Here is a 13,556-nt window from a genome sequence, read left to right on the forward strand (position 1 = left end):
ACCGCTGTGTTTATCATGTCTTCAGCAGATATTATGTGCACGCCTTCACCAGCTGTTATACCTGCTCACCTCATACATGAGTCAGACTCAAAAACAGTTCCTTTCTTTCAGCTATGGTCTCCTCTCTTCCACATCCGTCCAGCTACTCTGTGTCCACTTTACAATCCGTAACCTCCCAGGGGGATCGCAAGAAAGATCTCCCACATACACTGCTTCTCTCCTTCCTCCACACCAGCGTTATTACTCTGTATGCCTCATAGGATATGGCTCCACATTCATACAACAATAGAGAATACATAGTGCTTTGTTTGCAACATTTATTAAAATGGCCCAATTAAAAAAACACTTACAAGATATTGAATTAAAACCAGCTCTGTACAATACAATGCATCCGCCTGCTCACCACTGTGGCTGCGTGATGTCACAGGCTCAGCTCCTTCCCTCTACACACTTATCGCCCTCTGATTTGGGCTTTCTCAGTAGATGCCTATATATAAAAATCTATTGCGAAAGCCCATTTGCATGAAATTGTTGGACGAATGTGGAGCCATATCCTATGAGGAATACCAAGTAATAACGTTGGTGTGGAGGAAGGAGAGAAGCAGTGGGGCAGTGTATGTGGGAGCTCTTCCTTGCGATCCCCCTGGGAGGTTACTGATTGGAAAGTGGATACAGAGTAGCTGGTCGGATGTGGAAGAGAGGAGACCATAGCTGAAAGGAATTTTTTTGAGTCTTCCTGACTCGTGTATGAGGTTGAGCAGGTATAAGGGCTGGTGAAGGTGTGCACATATCCACTGAAGACATGATGAACACACTGGTGGATGACATGAATTGAAGTCACAATAATTCAAGGCAGAAAAGTTTCTGCATATGAATGCTAATGGAACACATTATTATATACATTGATTTATTTAAACCTCTTTTAATATCGCTGGATATATATGTCACATGATAGATCAATAGCGCTGCACTTATCTTTCATTTTATACGTTGTAGGGTGGTGAGGTAAATTCACTGGCAGTGTACAGCAGCTGCTGAGTAGTAATCAGTATACCTTTATGGTTTATTGCACTTTGGGTAGGTGACGTTATTGTTTTTTATACACTAGATATAGATATCTTTTGTGTTTGTGTGTGTGTGTATATATATATATATATATATATATAAAAATTTTTTTATTTTTTTATTTTTTTTCTCAAAAACCTTTTTATATCTTGTATTTGTATAAAAAAAACAATTGGTGCCACCTACCTAAAGTGAGATTAACTATACTGATGAACACAGCGCACCCCAAGCACTGTTTTCCTGAAGGGGAAGTACCTGCACACCATTATGCCGATGTAAATCGGCATGCGCTGGTCGGCAAGCAGTTAATACATGTGTGAAAAAGTCTTGTATAGATTTTGTAAATGAAATTGGTTTTATGAGTATAATATAGCACTTGTACAAGATTGAAGTATCTGGTGTCTCTTTACTAGAACGTTAGTTGTGTTTCTTATACTAGACCGAAAAGTGGACAGAAATTGAATGGTTGCTATCTTGAGATTTTATTTGAATCTGATAATGACAAGACTATTAGTAATCTTTGCTGCTACTGTATTCTCCAGCATCAAGGAAAAATTTTTATCTTTGCAATTTTACATTTTAAAGTCTACTGTTTAAAGCAGTAGCTAGCAGGTCATGTAAATGTATGTGTGTTTGCATGTAAATGCCTGTTGGGGGACCAATTGGCAGTATAATTTGTTAATGCCTAACTGACAAGTTATATCTATACCAACTGAAAGGTTAAGCCAAGTTGCAGATAAAGTGAACTGCTAATTTCTGAATAAACAATTTAAACAAAGAAAACTCGGGTGCTGTGGGGTTTAACCGCTTCAGCCCCGGAAGAATTTACCCCCTTCCTGAACAGAGCACTTTTTGTGATGCGGCACTGCGTCTCTTTAACCACTTTCAGACCGAACCATTTTGCTGGCTTAAGACCAGACCACTTTTTGTGATTCGGCACTGCATCGCTTTAACTGACAATTGCGCGGTTGTGCGACCTGGCTCCCAAAATTGTTGTCCTTTTTTTCCCACAAATAGAGCTTTCTTTTGGTGGTATTTGATCACCCCTGCGGTTTTTATTTTTTGCGCTATAAACAAAAATAGAGCGACAAAAAAAAAACATTATTTTTTACTTTTTGTTATGATAAATATCCCCAAAAATATGTAAAAAAAAAATCATTTTTTTCCCTCAGTTTAGGCCGATACATATTCTTCTACATATTTTTGGTAAAAAAAAAAATCGCAATAAGCGATTATTGATTGGTTTGCGCAAAAGTTATAGCGTTTACAAAATAGGGGATAGTTTTATGGCATTTTTATTACGTTTTTTTTTCTAGTAATGGCGGCAATCAGCGATTTTTATTGTGACTGCGACATTATGGTGGACACATCGGACATTGACACATTTTTGGAACCATTGTCATTTATACAGCAATCAATGCTATACAAATGCATTGATTCCTGGGTAAATGACACTGGCAGTGAAGGGGTTAACCACGGGGTGGCAGTGTAGGGGTTAAGTGTTCCTAGGGGCGTGTTACTAACTGTGGGGGCCTGGCATTGTGTTAGTGAACACTGATCTCTGCTCCAATTACATGGAGCAGAGATCAGCATCACTTGTTGCTAGGCAGAATGAGGAGATGCTGTTTACAATGGTATCGCCCCTATCTCCCCGTTCAGCTACCCCCTGAGACGATCGCGGGTATCTCCATGGCGATCGAGTCCGCGGGACCTGCGACCGGACTCACGGGTGTCCCGACCGGCAGGGCGGCATATAATAATGGACGTACCTGTACACCAATATGCCTGCCCGTGCCATTCTGCCGACATACATCGGCGTGCGCCGATCGGGAAGTGGTTAACTGACAATTGTGCGATTTATCCCAAAAAAATTACCGTCCCCCCCCACAAATAGAGCTTTCTTTTTGTGGCATTTGATTGCCTCTGCGGTTTTTATTTTTTGTGCTATAAACAAAAAAGTGCAACAATTGTGCAAAAAAGCAGTTTTATTTTTTACTTTTTGCTATAATAAATATCCCCCAAAAATATATATAAAAAATAAAAAAAATTCCCTCGGTTTTAATTTTCTACATGTTTTTGGCAAAAAAAATTGCAATAAGCATATATTGATTGGAGACAGAATCGCAGTGTGTTTTTCGGTGCCATTATCAACACCTTCTCTTATCAGCTGAATGCCAATAATACCATTTTCCACTGAAATTTTGGAGGATCACTTGTTCAGCTTCAGTGTTCCTCTCCGTGGGATTGTGCGAGTTTTCAGGCCTTCATGTGCTCTAATTGCTGGAAGACAGATCCTCTTCTTGCCCTCTATCAGGCTTATTGTTCCTAGTGATAATATTGGATTCCCATTCCTAGTGCTTAGGCCTCATGCACACTGGACATTATAAAAATGCCTGTTGCGTTGCTACATTAAAAACATGAGTTTTTTTTCCACTTTGGCATTAGCGTTTTGCCGTGTTTTTAGCAAGAAAACACAAGCTATGGGATCAAAAATGCAGGTTAACCGCATTTACCGGAGTTAGTTTTACAGCTGAAAATCTCCAGTCAAAACCCACTCTGTCTGGCAGAGCAGGGAATGCTCTGATGATTCAGTACGTTTTGATTACTGCTCAAGTAATCAAGTAAGGCAGGAAAGAGAGCCATCCATTGTTTACAATTGTCATGTGATTGGTCACAGTGGTCATGTGATACTGGCAGTGGGCTGGTATAGTGACCAGTCATCAGTTGTGTCCAGTGGACACAGCTGGTCACAGATTGGTGGCACCTTCTCAGAGGCTGTCATATGATATCCACTCAGGAGGACGAAAGACCTGCCCGGCCTTCAGTCTGTTATAGGCCAGGGAGGAAGCTGTTAAAGTGGTTTTATTGCTTGTTTTGAATATTTTAAACCATTTATCACGCATAGTCTGGGCACAGGCTTACTGCTAATTAATTGTACCTTATTTTGGATATAATCTAACTGTGTTCTCCCTCCTTCTTCTGTTCCCTTTTTCTTTTCTTTTTTTTTTTTCCAATCACTTTCATCAACACTGCAGCCTTTTGTGCAATTCTACAAGGCAGTCTGTTTGGGCTTCTGACTCTCTTCCCTCAGCAGTATAGCAGCATGTTCCTCAGTGGTCAAGGAATGGCTGGAATGTTTGCTGCTCTGGCTATGATTCTGTCCATGTCAAGTAAGTATTATGCAGGGTTTGTAATCACCTTATGTGCATTATACTTTAAGGTGCCCCCACTATTCCTGTTGCTATTCTGTTCAACACCAGTGTGCATAAATCGCACTCTTGGAGTCCATTCACACAGGAGCAACTTTGGATCCGACTTGAAGTCGCCCCAAGTTGCCTTGTTGCGCAACATGATAAAACCAATGTAAGTGAATGAGAGCCGTCTTAATGCGCACTACTGAAGTTGCTCCGACTTCAGAAAAGGTTCCTGTACTACTTCAATCCGACTTCTAGGCAACTTGTACCCATTGATTTCAATAGAACTTGCCTCCAAGTCTGATCCCGTCTTAACTGAAGCAACTTTCCAGGAAGTAAAAATAGTTTTCTAGGCAAACCCCTCACTCCCACAGAGCTGATTATTATGTGATTGGCCACTGGTAAAGTCCCCTGTCCTGGAAGCAACTTCAAGTTGCCTTGTAAGTTGCCTCAAGTCGTGCTGTGATTCATACTCAAGTCGTGTCCAAGTTGCCTCCCAAAGTCTCGCTCAAAGTCGTGTTGCCCCTGTGTGAATGGACCCTCACAGTTCCTGTTATAGCACCCTAGCAGTACCGAGATAGCAGTTTTGAAACTCTGTTCTATGGCCAGCCTAAAGATCACCACTCATTACAATGTGTACAAACTCCTTTACATCTACCAACAACTATATTCTACAAGCGCCTTGCCTGATTGGATTCACACTGAATGGGTAGTTTAGGGCCTCATTACATAGTTTGGGGAAATTTAAAGGAGATTTACAGGGATTGTAATTAGAGGTCAACCGATATGGGTTTTTCTCTGGCCGATGCCGATATTTAGAAATCATGGCGGCCGATAGCCGATATATGATGCCGATTTTTTTTTGGGCCGATATGTTAGGCCGATTTTATTTTATTTATTTATTTTTTTCCTTTTTTATTTATTATTATTTTTTTTTTAATCCCCCTTGATCTAACACACCTTTCCCATTGGGGCGTTTTTCAGGCGCTTTTGGGCTAAAAATAGCGCCTGTAAAGTGCCTGCAAAATGGCTCCCCTGCAGTCTGTGTGAAAGACAGAGTGCTTTCACACTGAGGCAATGCGCTGGCAGGATCTTAAAAAAAAGTCCTGCAAGCAGCGCGTTTGGAGTGGTGTATACCGCTCCTCCACCACTCCTGCCCATTGATATGAATGGGCATCACTGCCGAAGCGCATGCAATGCGATTTTGGCAGCAGTGCTTCATGGGCGCATTTAACCTCTTCCTTGGCCGCTAGCAGCCAAATAGCACCACTAAAATGATGGTAAAGAGCCGCTAAAACTTGCGTTTTACCATCAACGCTCCAGTGTGAAAGCGGCCTTCATAAGTGATACAGAAAATTTCTTACATTTAAACATTTATTAAACAAAACAAACCTCCAATCAGTTTACTTGTATGTATGATTTAGATAAAAAAAAAAAAAAAACCTATGTATTAAATAAAAACAGGTAGTCAAAACTTTTGGACGAAAAAAAAAAAAATGGGCTAACTTTACTGTTTTTATTTTATTTTTAAATAGTGTAGTTTTTTCCCCAAAAAATGCATTTGAAAGACCTCTGTGCAAATGCCGTGTGACATAAAATATTGCAACAACCGCTATTTTATTCCCTAGGATCTCTGCTAAAAAAATATATATAATTTTTGGGGGGTCTAAGTGATTTTCTGGCAGAAAATACAGGATTTTTACTTGTAAGCAACAAGTGTCAAAAGATTTAGTCTTTAAATGGTTAAACTGGGAACTTCTACACACTGAGATGACTTCATTCATTCTAGTGTAAACATTGTATCATTTAGTTATTTTCTTGGCAGTCTGCCCAGAGAGGAGGAAAGTGTTGCTATGACGACTCAGGCAACTCACACTGACTTCTATACAGAAGTCATTTCAAAGTCCCACTGTAGTTTTAAATCTGCTTTTTATCAGCACAATCGGCCGATGCCGATTATTTAAAAAACGGCAAATATCGGCCGATATATCGGTCGACCTCTAATTGTAATGTGTGGTAGGCTTTAGTCTAGCTAGAAACCGTGTAATTTGTAACATGAGCCAGTTATATTTCATATAGACGTCTGACTTTTAACTCCTTAGCTAAAGAGGACTGAGTTGCAGGATTTTGAGCATATAATTAGCTTGGGTCGATCTGTGAAATTATCAGATTTTCTATAGTAGACAGTAGTTTTACAAAGTTTTAAGTGTAGTGTTAGCAAATTGCACACTCATTTTCATGTGTATAAACTGGAAAATAAATGGTTGCAGTGGTTTTCCTTTCAAATATCTGTCTAATTGGCACTAAAAATAACAATTAGTCCAAATACACAAGTGTTGAACTGGGGTGGTTTCACCTTCAACACTCTCCAGACTTTGAGGTACCACAACCAAAGATGCGGGTGCGTTAAAAGGTCTATTGTAGTGTATTGGCATCCCACTCAAAATTAGGAGGCTATCCTACTACAGTGCAGGTTATTGCACAACATAAAGCATATTAACGTGTGCAGTTATGCACTGCAACTATGTCATTCTGATCTAGAGGTGTCGAAAGATTACTTAGCCCACTGAACCAACTCTACTATTTGCAGGAGACGAAATAAAATAATTTCCAGCTTAAAGGATAAGTTCACCTTTCTAAATAAAATTTAAAAAAATGCACATTTCTCTTATATTCACCGACCGACACAGCTCCTCTCTGTAACAAATGGGTTGTTAGCCTTATCACTAGGAGAATACTAGGCATAGTTGTAATACAACACTCAGAACTTAGTTCCGCCCAGGGGGCGGTCCCTTGGGTAACAACCCTCCCGTCTGCAGTCAGACCTCCATTTTTATTTTGCCTAGTGAAGAAGGACCTAGGAACCCTGCGGGCCCATCGGTCCGTGCTTTTTTTTTTTTTTAATGCAGAAGCTGTCAGCCTGTGAGGATCTGCTGTGGTCTGGTACGGTGCTATGTCTCTATAATTTTTTCTACTGTAACTCATGGAGCTTGCGGCGGGCATTTTAGGTGTGGGCGAGGGCAGCATGTCTTCATGGGCTTGAGCGGCCATTTTCCAAGTGATCCTCCTATTCAGGACACTGGCGTCCATTTTCTGGAAGCCTGAATAAGCTCAGTGTTCTCTAGCAGCAGCATGGCTCATGTGCTCTCTCAGTCATTTTCCCTGTGTTTCCTGTCTGTGTACTGGACGCTGGGCAGCCATTTTATTGAAGCCTGAGCACACTTCTAGAATGTTTTAGTGCTCATTCTGGCAGCTGCCACCGACAGCTCTTATTTCCCCTGCACTTGGGAGCACTACAGGCACTACTTGTGGACAGTGCAGAACTCCTCAGGTTGGCAAGTCCAGCGGGAAAGAGCCCCTCAGTCAGCGGCAGCAAGGAGGATGGGACTGTCACTGTCCTAACTCCCCTTCGGGTGGCAGACAGGGTAGGGTCAGCATGGCTTCAGAAACTGGTGTTTCTTCCCCCGAAATCCAGACAATTGCAACCGGGTCACCTGCGGACTGCGCAGTGCCTATGGACACCCTGAGGGCGGTCCTCAATTCGTTCATTGCCAAGATGGAGGCGGTGCGTGGGAGGAAAGGTGCACCCAAGCGGGGGCGTTAAGGGATTTGCTGAAGCGCGGGGTGATTGCACCGGTTCCGGAATCGGAACGCTTCCAGGGATTCTACTCAAATCTGTTTGTGGTTCCCAAGAAGGAAGGGGTACGTCCAATCTTGGACCTAAACGCCCTCAATCACTTTGTAAAAGTGCAGAGTTTCAGAATGGAATCGGTTCGCTCAGTAGTCACTGCATTCCATCACGGGGACTCCCTGGCGTCCTTGGAGATCCAGGATGCGTACCTGCACATACCCATATGCCTTGAGCATCAACAGTTTCTGCGGTTTGCAGTCGGGGAAGCCCACTACCAGTTTGTGGCTCTTCCTTTTGGTCTGGCATCAGCCCCCCGAGTCTTTACCAAGGTATTGGCTCCAATTTTGGCATTGGTACGGCAACGGGGGATACCTAGACGATCCCCTCCTGAGGGCATATTCGCTTCAGAATTAGAGGAGGATGTGGCGATCACCATGCAGACCCTGCAAGAATTTGGGTGGCTGTTGAACCTAAAGAAGTCAGTGACTGTGCTGACCCAGCATCTGGAGTACCTATCAGGCTGTGACTCCACATGGTCGATGAGACTGCAAAGGCGTCCGATCAGGATCCAGTCAGACAACGCCACTGCAGTGGCATACGTCAATCACCAAGGGGGAACAAGATGCTCAGCCACTGCACAGGAGGTCGCTCACATACTTCGGTGGGCAGAGCGACACCTACCAGCTCTGTCGGCTATTTACATCCCGGGAGTGGAGAACTGGCAGGCGGACTATCTGAGTCGCCAGATGCTGGACCCAGGAGAATGGGCGTTGCATCCGGAGATATTCAGGTTACTGTGCCTGAGGTGGGGCACACCAGACGTGGATCTTCTGGCCTCCCGTCTCAATCGAAAGGTGCCAAGATTCATGTCCAGGACAAGAGATCCGTGGGCAGACGCGCTGGTGGCTCTGTGGGTTAAGTACCAGCTGATCTACACCTTTCCTTCACTGAAACTGTTACCACGTCTGCTTCGCAGAGTGGAAGCCGAGGGGATCCCAGTGATACTGGTTGCCCCAGATTGGCCTCGGCGTCCCTGGTACACAGACCTGGTGCGTCTGGTGGCAGATGCTCCCTGGCGACTGCCGCTGCGAGAGGACCTTCTGTCTCCAAGGTCCGATTCTCCATCCTGCTTTACCATCGCTGGCTTTAACGGCCTGGCTATTTAGTGCCAAGTGTTGAGGAACTGGGGTCTGTCAGACTCTGTGATCCCAACTATGTTGAGAGCACGGAAATCCTCTTCTTGGAAGATATACCATCGCACCTGGAAGGGCCTACATCTCCATGTGTGAGGAGAAAGGATAGCATCCGTGCTCTTTTTCCATATCCAGGATCCTACTGTTTCTTCAGCAAGGAGTAGACCAGAAATTGTCATTAAGCACCATTAAAGTAAAATAAAATTTCAGCCTTAACTTTCTTTTTCAGCGACCCCTGGCATTTCACTCCTTAGTGAGTACCTTCGTTCAGGGGGTACGACATGTAGTCCCTCCGGTGCGTCCACCGCTACCCCCTTGGGATCTGAACCTGGTGTTGTCGTCGCTTCAAAAACAGCCATTTGAAAATATCAGGGAGAGTCCCCTGTTAACTCTTTCCCAGAAAGTGGTCTTCCTAGTGGCCATCACATCGACCAGGAGGGTTCCGGAACTGGCGGCCTTATCTTGCAAGTCGCCTTATCTGGTTATCCACAAGGATAAGGTGGTGTTGCTGCCGCAACCTTCTTTTCTACCGAAAGTGGTCTGGGCTTTTTATATCAATGAGGACATTGGATTGCCATCTCTGTGTCCTAAGCCAAAGCACCCTAAGGAGGTGGCCCTTCACACTCTGGCTGTGGTTCGGGCTCTGAAGGTGTATTTGTCTGCCACTGCTCCCTTTCGGAAGTCAGACTTGCTGTTCGTTTCGGTGGCTAGTCCCAAGAAAGGCATGGCGGTCTCGTTGGCCACCATTTCCAGGTGGATCAGACAGATTGTAGTAAAGCCTACACCTTGAAGGGGCAGGTACCCCCTTTTCTGGTCACGGCTCACTCCACAAGGGCAATCGGAAAGTCTTGGGCCTTCCGACACCAAGCGTCTGTCGCTCAGGCGTGTAAAGCGGCGACCTGGTCGTCTGTCCACACGTTTACCAAGTTCTACAAGGTAGACATCAGTGCATCGGGCTGATGCCTGTTTTGGCCGCAAAGTTTTGCAGGCGACTGTGTAGTTGCAATATATATTTTCTTGTTTTTCCTGTTTTTTCGATAAAAACCTAGTACTGTTAGGTTAATGCACTGTGGCATTACTTCCGCAGTTTGGTGCGGTTTTGGGTGATCACTCCTGTTGAGGATACCCTGATTTTTGTGGTGGTTTTTCCACGCACCGTTGTTTTTTGTGGGTAAAGTTTCACTAGTTCCCACTTGCCATGGTGGATGACGTTTTTATGCTGTTTTCCCACCCCTCGTTTGGCACTGCTTGGGGACGTCCCATTTGTTACAGAGAGGAGCTGTGTTGGTCGGTGAATATAAGAGAAAATAGGATTTTTTTGTACTCACCGTAAAATCCTTTTCTCTGTATTTCACCGACCGACACAGCACCCGCCCCTCCTTTTTATCTTTACGTTATACTGCTTGTTGACGTACTGAGGTCTGTCTGCAGGCGGGAGGGTTGTTACCCAAGGGACCGCCCCCTGGGCGTAACTAAGAGTTCTGAGTGTTGTATTACAACTATGCCTAGTATTCTTCTAGTGATAAGGCTAACAACCCATTTGTTACAGAGAGAAGCTGTGTCGGTCCGTGAATTACAGAGAAAGGGATTTTACGGTGAGTACAAAAATCCTATTTATTTTTTATTTTTTGCAGGTAAAAAAAAATATATATATTTTTTTTATTAGGAGCCCATAAAGCTTTGCACCCATGATCATTGGATCATGGGTGCAGTCTCAGGCTCCTGCAGACTGTGTAGCTGTCTGCCCATACCTTGTACAGGCAGACAGTTACTAAATAACAGGAAACATCAATGAACTATCTACCATCAGCTCCCTGGTTGTTAATTGAGAACTACAAGTCTTCAGCTTGGCTGTCGGTACTTGTAGTTCATTCATGGAATATATGTGAATGAATGAGGTGAAAATCCACTGCCCACTATCACAATTACAAGGGGTATCAGGGAGAGGCTGCAGGAACAAGTTCAACTTTACACCCTATAAACAGGTAGAGCATGTGACATTCCCAAAGGTGAATTTATCCTTAAGGCTTGGTTCACACTGCAACAATGTGGGAATCCTGCAAATCCACTGCGGGTTCCCACATCACATGTCTGCCGGCAGGCAGTTCACATTGCCCTCTGCGAACTGCTGGGAGTGTCAATTTAAAAATTAATGACACCCCCAAATCAGTTCGCATATCGCAGTGTGAACTGCAAATTCGGACAGGAATCAGAACACATAGGTGTAAACACCCATGCAATCCGATTCTATTGCGTACCAAAAAGATCTTGTGCGAGTTAGGTCTGAATACAATGTGAATTCAGCAGTACAATCTATATGGCTGTAATTGCATCACACAGAGATCACATGTGATGTGCAGTGCGAATCTCAATGTGATGTCTGACATCACACCAGTGGGAACCAGACCTTAAAGTGGAACTCCAACTTCTCTCCAGCCCCCCCCCCCCCCCCCCCCCCCCCCTCCAGGAATACTGTGAGCCCACGCTGTGTGATGTGTCCATGGCAGCCTGGACCCACAGGTAGGAGAATAGAAGACCACCTCCTTTATGCAACTGAGAAGATGTGCTGCACTGGACTCAGAGCTGAGAGAGAGAGTTCCACTCAAATTTAACAGAAGTGAACATTCTTATCCTTTATTAAATCAAGTCAACTTACTACAGTGTCAGTGTGTATGAACTCTAGCATTGCATTAAAATAATGGATAGCAATGGTTTACGGAGCACTTGCAAATGCTTGCAGATCAAATTAATAATTTTCATATAACTCAAATGATTTTTTTCAGAGCCGCATTTCATTACCTAGTCTTATAGCCTATCAAAACACAAACAAAAATGTTATGTATTGCAGCTTACTAGACCTTAGATGTGGCAGCTGAATTTTTTTTCAGGCTGTTTTTCACCTAGTAATCCTGTGAAAAACGCATGGCTTCACTCATTCACTCCACATTAACTACAGAGCTACATGGCTGTAGTCCAAATTGTGAAAGCAGTCTAGTGACAAACATGTCTTCCTACATTTTCATCACATGGGGACAAGGGAATTAGTAGTTTAAAGAATTTAGCGTGGAAGGAAGAGAATACTGATTGGGATTTTAGTTCAGCTCACAGGAAGCGCCAAGGACACTGCATTTCTGGTAAGCCTAGCAGGTATGGTCTGTACTTGCTGAAAATGTTCTTGGTCTTTAAAACAACAAAGTAGCCATCACATCTAAGGACTGGTAAGCTGCAATTTTGTTTAGATATCCTTTTATTTCTTGATCTGATTTTTTTAATATGTGACTATCCTTGTACATGCTTCTTCATGTATTGCTTTAGACTCTAAACTTGTTTCCTTCCGTGCCTTATTTCTACACCCTTTAGGTGGTGCTGATGTTGAGACTGTTGCTCTGGGTTATTTCATCACCCCTTGTGTGGGAACTTCCATTTCAATCATATGCTACCTTCTGCTTCCTCGTCTAGTAAGTGCTATGTTTTATCTGTGGATTTAGATGCTCTGTCATGGAATTTTTGATTCAGTTTATTTCATCTTTCCTTTTTTCTTATTATTTTTTTTCCATAGGATTTTGCACAGTATTATCTCTCTAAATCCAACACAAACAGTCCAAAGAGTTACGAAATGGAGACAAAAACAGAATTGTTACATCCAGGTTTGATGTCCTATTTTTTACAGCTATACAGAGAAACTATTTTGTTAAATGCATCACCATTAAAACACACTGTATGTTTACTCCTTTAGGAGAGGAAAATGGAGATGCAGGACAGAAGAAAGCTGTGTTACTGCTAAAGGAGGCAGAAGCTGGTGGGGTAGAGGAAGAGAAACGGACCGTGTCTATCTGCACCATTTTAAGAAAGGCAAGTATGGTTTCCACACCGCTTAATTAGCTGAGAATACACCAGAAGTTTATTAGGAATAATATCTGTGCCAATAAAACAATTAATTTGCACACCTTAACCACTTCACCTCCGGAAAGTTTTATTCCCTTCATGACCAAGCTAATTTTTGCTATTTAGCACCCTACTACTATACCTAATTGGTATTTGTGTGGTCATGCAGTACTGTACTTTTGGTGGTAATTGCTCACAACTGGATTTTTAATTTTTTTGCTATCTAAGCGAAAAGAGCTATTTTTTTTTTTGGGGGGGGGGGGGGTGTTTACTTTCTGCTATAAAGCATATCCAATAAAAATCGAATTTCTTCATGAATTTTGTCCAAAATGTACCAGTGCCGCTAATACAGTGATCATAATATAGACTGTCACTGTACTAATGACACTGGCTAGGGGTTAACATCTAGGGCAGTGATATGCAATTAGCGGACCTCCAGCTGTTGCAAAACTACAAGTCCCTTCATGTTCTGCCTCAGGGTTTCATGTTTGTGGCTGCTATGCCTCATGGAAAAAGGTGTGGGTTTCCAAAGATGGGAACCCCCAGAAAAAACAGAGGATCTCTGAGAAACAATAACCATCAGTATAT

The 13,556-nt window shown here is 43.1% G+C and overlaps 1 protein-coding gene across 5 annotated transcripts in view; it reads left to right on the plus strand.

The window, feature by feature from the left end:
* Positions 1 to 13,556, plus strand: part of SLC29A2 (solute carrier family 29 member 2) — an 82,640-nt gene that overhangs the window by 42,267 nt on the left and 26,817 nt on the right. For all 5 annotated transcript variants that reach the window (XR_013263088.1, XM_077456228.1, XM_077456214.1 and 2 more), the window contains exons 6-9: positions 4,101 to 4,235; positions 12,444 to 12,541; positions 12,643 to 12,730; positions 12,820 to 12,935. Coding sequence is in view for 4 of the 5 variants with exons in the window: in XM_077456228.1 (XP_077312354.1) it covers positions 4,101 to 4,235; positions 12,444 to 12,541; positions 12,643 to 12,730; positions 12,820 to 12,935 (437 nt within the window). In the remaining variant the exon portion in view is untranslated. The remainder of the gene's footprint in view (positions 1 to 4,100; positions 4,236 to 12,443; positions 12,542 to 12,642; positions 12,731 to 12,819; positions 12,936 to 13,556) is intronic.

Source organism: Lithobates pipiens, unplaced genomic scaffold (genome assembly GCF_037356315.1).
Source record: "Lithobates pipiens isolate NorthernLeopardFrog02 unplaced genomic scaffold, aLitPip1_a1.2 Scaffold_10, whole genome shotgun sequence".
In the NCBI taxonomy this organism is placed as follows: domain Eukaryota; kingdom Metazoa; phylum Chordata; class Amphibia; order Anura; family Ranidae; genus Lithobates; species Lithobates pipiens.